Raw genomic sequence first — 15,138 nt, 5'->3', positions numbered from 1 at the left:
AACTCATTGTTATATGGCGAAATCTTAGCTGGACGGGTGATGGTGGGGAATATGGTGCCAAAAATAGACCCCAGTCCCCACCTGCATTTTCTATTCCATCGACAGCAGGGATTTCAGGAGAGGCAGATCTAGACGTGTTCGTAGCAGTTCTTTCCTACACTACTTTCAGCTAACAAGAGGTAGTGGGTCTATAATCTCATATACTGCTAGTTCACTGAAAAAGGCTGGAGCAGGTCAAAGAATCTAGCCTGTTTAAATAACACGTTGCTTTACAAGAAGTGTTAAGTATTCTTGGTGTGACTAGATTTGCGCGAACAAGAATCTGCAATGTCTGGCAGCAGTCGTGCTCCTATTCAAAATTGTCTCAAAGCACAATTAAAACCCTTTGCCAACAGTGAATTTGTGGTAGGAGACAATACCTTGGAGAAAACATTAATTTTTACACCCCTCTGAAATATAAGTTTCTCTCTTCAGAATGCGGATCTAAAATAATTGCCTTTTCTATGAAAACAGAAGTAACAGCAAGCAGGCAGATGGGTGGCAGTGATACACAGTCTAGAAGAAGATTGAAGGGAATATATTTGTATATACAAACGCAAATCACATGGCTTGACTGTTCTACCATATTAGTTTCCATTTGTTGTAGCTGTACAACATCAAAGCAGTGATGTCCCCATATATTGCATTTAGTGGTAATGTAACGGACTACCAAAAAAAAAAAAAAAATCAAAGTGAGAGTTTCTAAGTAGTTTCCTGGCAATTGAGACAGCAGGCGCTTTCATCTGTGCTGTAACTGTGGCAGTGCATTGATTTAAACTCCTTCTGAGATCTCAAATGCTTTTATATTCTTAGGTCTCACTGGCTGCTTTCTTTTTGCCTTTTTTTCCCCCTTCAAATGATAAAATTCCAGCATTTAGCAGAATGCCATCTTGCTTCCCCAGAAGACGGAGACTTATTTCAGCTTTGGTTCTAAACTGCATGGATCTCTAAATAAAACAGCTCTCAAAATGCCATCCGATTAGGAAACTGGCCTTTGACTTCAGAGTGTCTAATATTCTTACCATAGCGAGGGGATAAACAACTATTATTCCTTTGAGATACCTGTGAGAGGTTCAAAATGGATTAACAATTTTGCTTTTCCATTAATTTGGTTAGCTTCCTTTGAAATATTTTTACTGATATGCCCAAATGTTAAGCAAAAGATTTACTGGTTTGATATTATATTATAATATATTTTCAATTTTAGCACTATTTATCGTCTTTTTATAGAAGCTTGCTTTTTCTATTAAAAATTCTTCCTGGTCAGTATTGAAGACATAAATCCACCTTCCTGTTAGAGAAACATTTATGAATGACTCTAAGCTGTTTTTCAATGTATAGTTGAGGCTACTGCTTTTTTGATTAATGTCTATTGATTATGATTCTGGTGGAAAAAGACTGAAGTTGTAAATGAATGCAAGCTGGGTCAGGAATGATTCTATTTGTGCCTATCTAGTTACTGATGTGAATCGACTACCTTAAGAAAATTCATTTTATGCAGTGGGCAAGAGCATGATTATAAGCTGGGTAAGGTATACATACAATTTACTATTTATTCTCAAAAGCAACTAGTAAAAATTGACTCAACTAAAGGGAGACCTCTCTGTGCCACGCAATCTATATGCTGCATAGCTCTTGCCTATGGAAATGAAAATGTATGTTTCTTAGACGCTGCACAATGATTTAGATGTGCCCAGATCTACAAAGTAAAAAGCGGTACCTGCAACGTTGGTTGTCTGACACAGTACTCATAATAATGTGGCAAGAGCCGTGATGTGAGAGTAAGCAGACAAAGAAAACCTCCTTTGAGAGAGGTTTCCGTACTTACAATCTTCAGCATGCCAATACCCATGGAAAGGCTGCCTGTATAATGACGGTTTCTCCTCATGTCTCGTTGAACTTACCAGTACATTAAATGTGTAGCCTAAATTATCCTTTCTATCAGCAATTATTACTTTTGCTAGAGGGCTGTAGGATTAAGAACATTAGGGAAAGTGGATTATCAGATAATGTCATGCACCCTCTGGAAAAAAAGAAAAAAAAAAAGAGATTCTTTGTTTTCAAGCACAAATTTGTAAGTAAGAAAAAGCTTCCCAAATATTGATACAGTACAGATGGAATGATTTGATTCATTCACATTATCTCCTTAAGTGACTCTAGAGATACAGGTTAGCAGATGGGATGTTACTTAACAAGGCTTCTGATACTGTATCAAGATGCGAAACTGATTTGGATGATAGCTGATACCCTTTTTAAAACATGAGAATTTAGCTAAAATACATGAACTAATGAACTACTAGTTGTTCCAAAGTCTAGTACGGCTTTCAGAAAGCAGTTTGAAGGACTCAAATATTACATCTACGAATTGTCTGAATAGTGGTAAAAAAGCCCTGCATAATCTTTTTTACTGAGTCCTAGGCTGGAAGTCCTAATGAGCTGAGGGCTTACCAGTGACACTTGAGGGGCAAGAAGAAAGATTCAAAGATGCTAACAACTCCAGGCTCTGTGGGGTAGACCACCATTCACATGGGGCTTCAGAAATCTGTATTAAAAAAAATAACCGGATAGTCCAATGTCGTGCAGGTATCAGTAATGAAGTATTTCAGTTTTCAGTATTTCAAGCTTGAGGTAAAGTGTCCTCCTAATCAGAAGTATATGCTAATGCCAGTAAGTAATGGAGCCCAAAATGAGTTAAAGGGAGAAGAAGGTCTCCAGACCATGCAAGACAGGCTTGTGGAGTAACAGCTCTATCTTATGCGCAGCTCAGATCCTCTCTACAACTGGACAACATAGCGCTGACATGGTGTTGAGCAGAGAAGAGCTGACATTTAATTTAGGGAGCATCAAGGCAGGGACCATAGGTGAGGAAATAAGAACACAGTAGCTGGGCAGCAAAAAAGAGCCACAGCAGCTTCCTGAGGCTGTAATGAAAAGTCTCCCCAGCATCTCAGGGACGGTTACTCCTGCTGGCACAAAGAACCTGATCATCACAAAAAATTGTGGAAGATCTCTTCACTTATTCCTTATTTTTAACTCCTTATTTTGTTTTTGTTTGTTGGGGGTGGGGCTCCTCATTATTTTTGAAGGTTTTGAAATACCAAGGGGTTTCTTTTTTTGGGGGGGGGTGGGGGTGGGATGATAGACCTTGGGCAACCACCACTGGCCAACAATGAAGGAGGAGAAAAACGTCTAGAATGCATTAGCCACTTATCAGACGAGGGCACGGCAGGGGATAAGAGCACTGTAAGGGATCCTTCAGGAATTTTATCCCATGCATTAATTCCTAGCCTACTCAAACGTATTTTTTCTCCCCTTAAGTTCTTCTCTGCCAATTAATGATTCTTTGATCTAAATAGCTAAACTGGGTGTTTGGGAGTGAGAAACTGGTACTTATCAAGGGACTATGAATGATGAAATTTTGTATCCCGTGTCTTTGAGGGGAAAAGCAGAAGAAATCAAGAATTTTCAGAAGGCTCCCTGAGGTAATTGTTTTTTTTTTTTTTCTTTCCCCCTCTTAACCACCCCTAGAGGAATGGTTGTATTTCCTTATCTCACTAAAGCATTCTGTCAGTTCTTGGAACTACAAAGTGGACCTTTATGCAGTAGGTGGGCATACACACTGATAGAAGTGCTGATTGTGATAATCTTTCCTAAGAAAACAAATGTGATTCTACATGCCTTGAGCATTGAGGAGTGTGGGAAACAGCCTCATAATCAGCCATCTATAGCAAATTGTATCACTGTACTGTAGATGTACAGAATAAAAGATATCTTTGAAAGCAGATGAGCTAACTCTCCTGTGTAAACAGTCCAATCACATATAGGAACCCTATAACTATCTTTAAATTTATGTTGAATATCACTTCATATTTCATTTTTTAACACCCAAAGGTCTCGCCTCTCTCTTATAAGTACTGTTGCGGAAAATTAAATCCTTCAGTTCTCCCAGCAGTTCTGCAGCTGCTGGTACAGCATCAGCAGCTGTGCTAGGTACATGTAGATTTGCTCGACCCATTTCCACGAGCTGTATCCTCCAGCTCCTCCAAAGATATTTCTAAAGCAGGTATCAGTTAAGTCGCTCAGATCTGGTGGTGTGATGTTTAAAGTCATCAAGTAGCATAACACATTTAGTCAGGGGTTCACAGTGTTTTTAAGATTTTGGTTTCTGAGAGCTAAGCAGCAGGAACGCCACCTCGACTGGAGCTGGTCCATCATTCCATTTTTTGAAAGGTGAAATTGTCAGAAGTGAGAGTGGTTCTAGGCAAGCACACTTATCAGAAAAGAACTGTTCTGCAAAATGTGTGGAAAAGAGGTTCAGAATTGCCGGAACGTGGTCTCTGACAACACGGAATGCAATGGCTTGATTTAGCTTGAAAATTTCTGTTTTGCAATCCAAGCTAATTGGAATGAAAAGGTCAAAACTAAAATACGTTGCAAAATGATTGAAATTTGAATTCTGGTCATCAGTTTAAACGAGAAAACTTTTCCATCCTTAAATTTCCCTGACAGAATAACTAATTTCCTGATCATTGGTAATATTCAGGTTCGTTAATGCATAACAGATCCAGGGTAAAGCTGCAGCATTCTTCATCCCAGGATACTCTGAATCAGACGCAGCAGGGTCTTGAACTCAGATCTACTTTGGTTAAATGAGATTTCTCAATGAAAAACACAGAAGTTTTCGTCAAACTCTAATGAGAACCATCCACAGAGGGACATCCTCCTGTGACCAGAATTTTGAAAGCTGCAGACCTCTCAAAATCAAACAGAAAAGCAATTTTTCCATTTTGGAACCTCAGTTCAGACCTGCAATGATTAACCCCTCATCCTTGTCAGTCTTTCCCTCTAGTACTCTCACATTTTATTTCAGCTAAAATTACTTTCATCCTTTATCAGCTTGCATGTACGAACTTGTGCAGCAGCTGCTGTGTCCATTGAAGAGTGAGATTCATGTGAATAAAATAATTCTGACCCTCCGAGTCCTTCGTGTCTGAGATAAAAAAAAACCACTTCCACATTTCCTTAGGGATTGTTTTACCTGTCTCTGTCCCAATAATAAATATCAGCAAGAAAAGCAGACATAACACAGATACTGAAGGAAGTTGAAACCTTTCTTTAAAAGTACTGCCAGCTTCAGAAAGATGGTTTCTCTGTTTGTTTCTTTCATTCTAATTGCTTGGATAAAAGGACCTCTCACTAGCCAAATCAAGCTGTGTCAATGTGCCCGTGTTATAGTAGGGGAAAAAAAACCCACACACTTCAGTAAGGCATCCTAATGCCTTATGCTCATGTTCCTGGATTGCTCCCTCCTTTCTGGGCAGGAAAAAAGATCTTCTACCCCTGGAAAAATCGGCAGATCAGTTGCCAAACTCCAGTCACCGCTGCACTGAGACTGAGCAGAGGTGCAAGACAGCGCACGCCTGTGCCAGCGTGGCTCCAGGACCAAGCCTTCCCTGAGCACAGCCTCCTCCACCGCCTGCTCTCCCTTTCTTCCTTTCACCACCAGCTACAGCCTCTGACTGAAAAATCAACAGAGCTGCTCCGATACAAAAAGGAAAATTTCTTACGTACGTATTTCCTTTGTTTGATGGATAACGTTTCTGAGAAAAACTTCTCTGACGGCAGAGCTTTGCAATCCTGAACGTTTTACGTTTTCCCATTTTGGAAAACAAGTCCCCTGCAGTTACAATAAGTATAATTTAAAGCAAAACACAGGAAATTTCCTAAGTAATTATTGTAGATGGCAGTAAAGAAATAAAAAACTCAGCATTTTCCACTGTGCTTATCGCTCCTTCTATTTACATTTTCAATATCCATTAAGGAGCTCAGTACATTTTGAGATTCAATTTCCAGTCACCTCCATGCTGGTACACGAGGGAAGCTCTGTCTACAGCAGAGCTAGCTTTATGTCGGAAAGCAACCTAAGCTGAGTAAAACAACTCGTCCACCATTTCTTCAACACATCTGAGCCTCTTTGGAAGAGTCATGTCCACGCTGCTTTTACTTTGCAAAACTCACTTGTGGTCAATTCACACCATGTGGTTTTCTCTACAGGGAAGACAGATCTGCGTTTGTTCTTACGAGGCAGGGGCAGCACAAATCCACATCAGTAGTGTGAATCCACAGTAAAAATAGGTGCAGCAGTACTGGGTTTTGGAAAGACAGCAATACTGTGGATCCTTGGGAGAAATGGAGAGAATATGTTGTCAAAGCAATTATTCTTCACATCTCCTCAGCCCTTAATGTCCCTACGTCACCAGACCCATGGAAGGATGGTAGACACCTGGACAGAAGGAAGAAGAGAAGCAGGCTCAGTGTCCCCAGGTATAAACACTTAGAACAAATCCTCTGCAGAGGCTGGGAGTGACTGCTAGAGGACAGAGCTTCAGCTAACGCTCAATTGAGACCTAATTGTTATTAAATAATTATTACCATTCAGTGATAGTTGAACCTACTTTGCATGAGAATCCATTATAAGAATGACAAACAGCAATTGTTATGGAATGACTTGAATTCATTCTTACAAATTTATGAAATAACAATCCTATCTCTGCAGACCTCATTTACTAGCTGGTGAAATGAGCAGAAATAAAGGAAAGCTAATAGATAAATCCCCTAAGCAGCTCCAAATAAACTGTAAAACCACTGCAAAACTGCACAAAAGGCATTATTAGCTTAGAGCTTAGTCCATAACTTTACAATGTATTGGTTTGAATATTGCAACTTTTCATAAAAGTGGCAAGATAATAAAAGTAAAAATCAATAATGACGTCCTGTTCTAATTTGATATTTATTCCAACTATAACAAAAAACTTCCTAGATTTTTTCGTTTGACAAATTTCAATTTTCATTAAAGGAATTCTCACAGAAAATTCTCACTATCGATTAGCAATTTCCATCCCAATCATTCGTAAAGGAGCACGTGTGCCAGTCCTCTAGTTAGTTTATTTATTAGCACAGACAGTTGAAAACAGGTTGAGTTTCTGTAACTAGGACTGAGCTATGAAAAAAGCAGAAAATAATGAACTGTTTATCAGAAGTGATCGCTTGAGTATGTCTGTCCCAACTCTTCCCTCTCTCACATTCGTTTCCCTTTTGATTTTATATCGACATGTTCAAACAGCACTTTGTTCCCTCTTTTGTTTCTGCATGCACTGTAAATTTTAGCTCTGCAGAGAAGGGCCATTCAGCACTGCATCCATTGAAGACTTTTTTAAGTCTGCAGCTCTGTGAGCATCGGAGCTAATGATACCTGGCTTCCAGCAGCTCCCTTATCTCCTGGTTGGGTTCTCTGATGTCTAATAAGGTGTGACTGCCAATTAAAGCCTTTCCTGTGGCTGACACAGTCCTAACAGCACTGTCCCACGTGGATTCTCAGAGGTCTAATAAAGGTGAGCTCATAGCATGCTGTCCTGCGTTCAGCTAGGATAGTGTTAATTTCCACAACCAGGACAGACGGACTGAACCAGCCAATGGCATATTCGATACTGTACTGATGTCTTGTCCGGTATATATATATACACACACACACACTGGGGGGCTGCAGAAGGTGTGCAGCTTAAAAACTAGCATCACAGTGTGGCGGCAAGCAGCGCATTGTTACTATCGCTCGCTTTATTGTTACTATCGCTATTGTTTTCTCTTTGCGTGTTCAGGTAAACTCTCCTTGTCTTAACCCATGTGGCTTTACTTTTACCTTTTTTCTCCTCCTCCCTGTCCCAGGGGTAGGAAAGGGATGAGTGAGCAGCTGTATGGTGCTTAGTTGGCAGCTGGGTTCAAACCATGACGTACGATCACATTTACAGAGAAGGAATGCAAACACGCTCTCTCCTCTGCCTAACTTTTTTGTTTTCTCAAAACTTCTTACGGCAAAATACTTTCTATCTTCCAGTAAATTTCAGTGAAAATGGCCACAAAGATCAAACAGGAGTGAGAATACTCAAGAGAAGATTTGAACACATATAGTTTCTTTGGGAATACAGAGTAAAACTTGCTATTTCTACATGAGACTACATTTATCTCAATCAAAGGACTTAAGTGAAAAGCAGTTTTGCCTTAAGTGATTTTTTTTTTTCCCCCTTGAAATTGTTGAGGACGTAAAGAGCCATCCCTCGAATCTTGTCTCGTACCATTTTGGTGGCCTGCTACTGTGTCCAGCAATCTATTCTTCACTCATCAATTTAACTGTTGAGAGAAGAATTAGCTTCAACATCTTTTATTTAGGGAAACTTCTCTGTATCACAGACAGCTTTGCCCAGAAAGGTTTTGTTCTTCTCTCCCCTGAGCCACAGCCCGCACCAGAAATGTCACCGTGTCCAGCCAATGCCAAAGTGTGCCCATTCTCAGGCTTGTCCACCCATGGAGCACTCCGACTGGCACAAAGCAAAGCCTCCAGCCTCTGTTACCCTCAAGTGCTGGGGTAAGGACAGCCTGGAGGCAGAGGAAGGGTGGCTCTTGGCAAGTCCAGGCAGGAGAAATCCAGCATTGCTCTGCCACACTAATGGCACCCTGCAGTTTAAGACTTTCAGCCAGGCACTCGACTTCATTCTCCTCACACAGAGCTGAGATTAGACACAAGGAAAGATTGAGCTCTTCCTCTGCATTCAAAATCACTGCTATTCACTGGAAGACAAAATAATTTTTTTCCAAGTGTTGTCAGTATAAACTTAACCTGGAACTGTAAAACACAGGGCCTGCTCCATCACCGCTCTGTTCTGTCAGTCCCATGATTTCAATCTTTGTTTTTCACTCTCCATACCATTAAATAGCAAAAACAATAATTCCTGGATTAGAAGTTTTTTGCCTTATCTAGTTCTCTCAAATCTATTATCAGGGTCTTCACTGACTTGAGCAGACACTGAGACAGGCTCTAAAGAACACTAGTCAAGTGCATGGAGAACTAGCTCTCCACTGTGCAGTTCTGTAGCCATCATAGAGAAATCACATCAGGCACCTTAATGAAAGTTAAAAAAAAGAAAAAGAGGAAAAATATGATAAATGATTACAGCACACATTTACTTCATCGGTTTTTGCAGGGTATTTTGAGAGCGGGATGGAGAAAATAGTAGCATCTAAACATTAAGACACCACATAATGTTTATGAAACGGCATTTTTTCCCCCATGTTGTTTCAGTGATTATATATTCAGCACCTTGTTTTTATTTTCTGAAACAGCATTTTACACCATGTAGAAGGGTTCCTCACAAGGTTTCACGTTTGCATAAATAAAATAATAATGCTCTCTCATAGTTCAGGTCCCACTATTTTGTGATGGAAAAGCTTGTTTATTCACACACAGAGGGCCATCCTGCTGTTATAAAAATTCCTCAGCTAAATGCTTCAGTAAAAAGCCTGCTGAAGAAAAAATAATCATCAAACTGTCCTGAATCCCTTGAGACTCTGGCTCCAACAAGAATGCTCCTTGAAAACACTACCAAACCCACAAGCAGTCTCATAAAAACACCTGTATTCTGTGTTGGAGGGAGATTTTGCCTTGCAGAGGCAAAAAATATCACTATTGCTTTCCTTGCACTAGCTGTCGTACTTCCAGAATGGATTTGCTTTTCCTCAGATTCCTGAGCTCTCATATATAACTGGTGTGGGGCAGCGGGCAGGTCCAGCAGCATGGCAGCTCTGCCTCTCGGGTGGGGTATATTCCCGCTTATTCCCTTGCCCCAGACACGAGAAGGGTCATGGTGCAAAGTCTGGAGGCAGCAGGCATTCACGGGCTGAACCCAACGTGGCGAGAACAAGCACACAGTGCCTGCAGGAACGGTACTGCAAGGTACGACATCCCACCCAGGGCAAGCGGCAGGTGAACGTGAGTGAGGGTGGTCTGAAACATGTCCCGGGGCAAAGCTACGGGCTGCCCTGCTGGGAAGCAGCATTATATGGGTGGATATTAAACCGTTGCTATGTACAGAACCTTACAGACATTCATGCTGGAGCAACAGTGGATATTTATGACCTCCATACTTTGTAAGAAAAGAAATTTCTATGATTCTGTGAAATTTGTTTGAAAAGGAAACCCTATTCTTTACAAGTTAATGACCAATATTCAAGATTAACAAAAGTATTTCATACCAGAATGTTAAGAGACTCTACCATGAAACAAGTATACTTGAGAAAGTACCCCTTTGTTCTACATTTCTTTTTTGTTACATCTGCTAGAAATAATGACTACGAAATCTCTTTCAACAAAAGGTCATTTATGTCAATGGACAGAATACAGAGGATCAGATCACCTGCGGTAATTGCAAATTAATGCTCTACTGCTAATGCATTAACTACACAATATTGATCTACAATTCAATCATACAGGCTACTGTGAAGTGATTTTTACTTTAATATTTTTATGCCTTTATTGCTTTTTTCATAATACATTTTCTCTTTCCACTGGAATTTTCTATAATTGTCTCCATTTTTAATTTCCTACAGTGAGATGACTTTGAAAAATATATGTCTCTTTCAAAGCCTTGCAAAAACCTAACAAACCATCAATGTCACCATAGTAAATCACATGTATGTTGCAGAAGATGAAAAAAAAAATCCAATATACACCTTATTTTGATAAACTGGGGCTGTAAAAAAAGCTTGCTTAAAAAAACCCTGACTTAAGCCTCACTGGAAGCCTATAGAAATGAACCTTAGTCCAGACGGATGCAGCTAGATGTTTCTGGAGCTTTCTGCATGCAATGAGGGCAGGATTATCTCCACAAATAAAGTTGTGGGTTCTTTTTTTTAATTTCATGCCGATGCTGAAAAGGGATTGGTGGAATTGGGTATGTTACAAAGAAGTATAGTGCTATGGAATTGGCTGAAGAATGATTGAAATGATTCAGTATTTCGAACAAAAAATTAAAAAATAAGCGGGGTTGTTTTGCAACTGTTTCTGCCATAAACTGGAAGAACGCTCTGTTAAATTGCCATATAACATTTTAACCCCTGACTACAGTGATCCAGTTTGCTGCAAAACTTTCTTACACAAAAACTTTTTGCCAGTAACTACTACACTAAGATGTTACCCTCCGTCTTCTAAAGGAGAGGATAGAACACACTTTGAATACTGACACTCTGTCCCCAAACCATTCCCTAATACACCTGCTTAGTATCACTTGAGGTGGTTATAGCATCTATCAAAATACGGCTTACCATCTGACTACTGACTTGCATTCCTGTGAGTGATGATGTCATAAATAGAAAATAAATCCTCACATTTTAAAAATAAAAGCAATCGGAAAAAACAGTGGAGAGCTCATTGTATGTGAAATAGCTGCAGAGGAAAAGCCGATATTGCTTTTAATGGAGGTACATTTATTATTCATAAACCTCTTCTCTAAGAGATATGCCACACTACAATTAAATCAACTCACAGGAAGCCATTGTATTATCTTAGCCCCTGAACATCACCCCCTCACGGCACAGAAGACACAGGGCTCTTGTCTAGGCAAAACAAAGGGAAGCCAAATGGACACGCAAGTGCTGCTCTCCCAGGCTCTGTGCCTGGGCTCCAAGCATGGATCAGCGTAACCTGCGCTGCTTAGTGGTGTCAGACCGCGTGTAATGCCGGATGAACTGACACTCCCTACCCTTTTAAAACACTGCTAACGAGGACACATCCACACGCTTTTCAGTGCAGCAGTGTGGTGACAGCAATGTCAGTATTGAGACCGCTGCTCATTCAGCACAGCTGAGTGCAGAGCTCGCTCCAGCACCGCCAAAGCCTGGGCTGCCTTTTTTCTGCCTCTGGATCAGCTATAATATGGTGGGGGTCGGGGGGTGGGTTTGGAAACATGAAATAAGATCTCAAAATATGCAGTTTTGTGCCAGTCCAAGTGTCTATTCAGTACCTCCTCCAGCAGTCCAAAGCAGATACTTAAAATAAGGCAATCGAATACATATAATTCCCCCAACACAGTCCCAACTTCCACCTGCTTAACGTGTGATGTAGTGAATCTTAATACACTGAATCATTCAGGAGATCACTTTATTTGTGAGCTCCAAACTCTGTACCGGCTCTGTATTTTGGTGCTAAGAAAGCAGAAGCGAACTGTCAAACCCGTTACGATAAGCAACAGAGGTTTTGACTGTTTATATCAAGGTCATGTGAGAGAGAGGTTAATATTCAGCGAAACGTATATTAGCTGGCTATTGGTATGACCTTAGTAAGAGGGAAAACAATGGCAACGATTCTCATAATCCTAATTAGGTTCTGAAGATGACCTATGAAGATAAGGCTGTCTTCTTCCATCTATCACCATGTATTATGCCCGAGCAGCAAATAAGTTTCAGTCTAGTCCCGGTCAGGCATATTTCTTATAACACTGTCTATAGAGGTTACTAATTTCCTTATCCCTTCCCATTTGCCTTTCCCAAGATGAGGGAAAGACTTAAGGCTCGTACTTAGAACCTTGCATGTAGTTTACTAAAGGCTTATTTTTAAAGAAATGTAATTGAACTAGTTCAGACCCTTACCTACCTGGCAGCTTTAGAATCCATTTATCTCAGATCAGTTTAAATGACTTCCCTACTCTAGTGAAACAGAAATAAGTCACTCAGACTGAGGATAGGTTTGATCCAGAGGAGTTTAAAATCAGTTCTAGAGAAGATTTAAGTTAAACCGATGAAGCCTAAGGACAAGAAAAGAATTTTTTTCACCATCTCTGTGAAAAATCTGTTGAAAAGAGAAATTGTTCCATAAAGGGCAGAAAACCAGTATAGATTCAAGTAATTTCTGGAAGCCAGTTCCAGAGAACCTGATTATTACTAAAAAACCCTCAATAATTAATGTTTTCTAAACCAAATATTCTTTGTCTTGAGCACTGACTGGGATGTCTGCATTAAATTATATTTCAGAATTTCCCATTACTATTGGGGCAAACCAGCAAAAAATAAAAGAAATAATAAAAAAGAAAGAGCTACGCAGTCTATATAAAGGAAAAGTACATAAATGACATGAAAAAAAAAATTTTTGGTCATCCAGAAACAGATACAACAGATGTAGGACAAAAAAAAAATATCATTCCACTCTGTGTAGTTCAGATCACATAACATTGTTACAGGAAGAGCCACCAAAACTGCAGCTCTATTAGCAATAACAAATGAAATGCATCTACAGCACTAAAAACATTCCCTTCCCAATCCTACTTTTTTGTAGACAAATGCTGCTCTGTAATTCGTACTACTAGTATTTGTGTGGAAGAAGCTCTCAGACCACTGTAAGAAAGGTAGATCTTTTGTCTGTCCATGGGAAAAGAAGAGTTTGAAGCATTCTAATAAAGACAAAAAAAATAGGAAACAGTACTAATAAATCCAAACAACATATTAAGTCTATAAAAAAGCAGCAGCCTTCTAACTTTGATACGCATTGAAAAACCCAACCAAACCAAACTACTGAGTTGGCCTTTTTTTTTCCTGAAACACAGCAAACAAATGACTAATCTCAGTAGTCACCATAGCTGTGCAGAAAGGAAGGTCACACTGAACCCAGTTTTAACGTTAGAGTGAATTGTGGGAATGAAACCACTCCAGTCAGTCCATGAAGTGACAGCTCCATCTGTGATAGGAGTTACAGGTAGAGGGGATGAGTATCTACCAGGACGTGACAATATCTAACAGAATACTACAACATAACCTCCACCTGCTCCTGCCAGCCCTTCTAACATACGTGCTGCAATCGTGCCCTGACATGCCTAGTAAAGCAGGTAAGGGGCTGTTTTCCAGCCCATTTCCTGGTGCTATAAAAACAGGCCATCAAGGCTTCCTTCCATGACAGGGACTAACTAACCACGCCAGTCTGGCCAGGACCTCAAAACAACCCATCAGGCAATGTAAACACCCTCCACGACCGCATGCAGCCCGACACCTCACTCCGATGCAATGGGCTGCAATGCCAGCACAGCATGCAGGAGGTACAGCTCTGTACCTCCTGTTCCGATAAACACGGGTAAGGGACAACAGGCGTCTGGATAAACAAGAGTTACTTTGAACTGGCTCCCAGAGGGACCAAAGGAGTGCTCTTTGACATCTCTCTCCCCTTGAAAAGGCTCTCTGCAGAAGACAGAAATCTAGAATAAAGGAAGATCAGATAGCTCAAGCTTAACTCTGTGTCAACCTGTTTGTATGACAAGGGAGAGATGTTGAAAGTTTACATCCTATAGGTCAGAGAAAAAAAAGGTGATAAGATACTCATGGGCTAGCCTTCTCCCAGATTGGTATTGTGACACCCAAAGTCTTTTGGCAACTCCTCCTCCTCCTCCATCTGAAATGAATGTCTCTTAGCAAGAAGCATGAAGCAAAAACCATGACAATTCCCTTCAATGGTATAAATCCCCCACTATCCTAACGTTTGAAAGGAAGATAATTATGGGTTTACTTACAGTTATTTTAATATTTTAAAGGAAGAAAAGGTACCTGTAAAACAGAAGCTCCACTGTGCAGAAACTGGAGCCCACTTTCAGCAGAATCGATGCCTCCAGTTGCTAAGATGGGAAATCCTGGGAGAGCCCGGGCTATAGCAGACACTGCGCGGAGGGCGATGGGCCTAATAGCGTTTCCTACAGAAAAACAGAATATTTTGTTAGCAACATCAGAACACACACTGGTGTAATCTGCACATCCCTTACGGTTAACTATTAACACAACAACCACAACCTCAAAAGAATAAGGTATATTCATTTACGGTTGCATCTCCAAGCCCGGAGCTCACATTTTCAAGTAGTATATAGAGGTTGAGTCAGACAGCTCCCTGCTACATTTAGAAGAATTATGATTAAACTCTCAGCACACTATGTCTGCACTGCATCTGCTTTGGCTACATCCTACTGATGGTATGCAAGTATTTAAAATACACATACAGATGCTGCTCAATAAATGAGGGATAGCAGAGACAGGTGACACTTTCAGTTATTTATTTTTTAGGCTAGTTGGGATTTCTCTAAACTCCTGTATTCTTAAAATTTCAACTTAATTTAGAGAATCTTTAGGATAATTTTATGTTATCATTGGAAAACAATTCAATAGTGTAAGGGAGGGATACATTGCTCCCAGAGGAACTGACTGGCTGTCAACCTACACAAGGAAGCGGTAGTACTTTTTTTG

At 40.3% G+C, this 15,138-nt stretch overlaps 1 protein-coding gene across 1 annotated transcript in view; it reads right to left on the bottom strand.

The window, feature by feature from the left end:
• LOC104489318 (dihydropyrimidine dehydrogenase [NADP(+)]-like) overlaps positions 1-14,594 on the bottom strand; it is a gene marked incomplete at its 5' end in the record, with an annotated part of 65,847 nt that extends 51,253 nt beyond the window's left edge. Inside the window, one exon of the mRNA XM_010131466.1 lies at positions 14,452-14,594. Coding sequence (XP_010129768.1) covers positions 14,452-14,594 — 143 coding nt within the window. The remainder of the gene's footprint in view (positions 1-14,451) is intronic.
• Between the last annotated feature and the right edge of the window lie 544 nt (positions 14,595-15,138).

The sequence above is a fragment of the Buceros rhinoceros genome, unplaced genomic scaffold, assembly GCF_000710305.1.
Source record: "Buceros rhinoceros silvestris isolate BGI_N320 unplaced genomic scaffold, ASM71030v1 scaffold8732, whole genome shotgun sequence".
Taxonomy (NCBI): domain Eukaryota; kingdom Metazoa; phylum Chordata; class Aves; order Bucerotiformes; family Bucerotidae; genus Buceros; species Buceros rhinoceros.
Note: the sequence above shows the minus strand (reverse complement) of the source record. Positions and strands in the feature narration are given on the sequence as shown.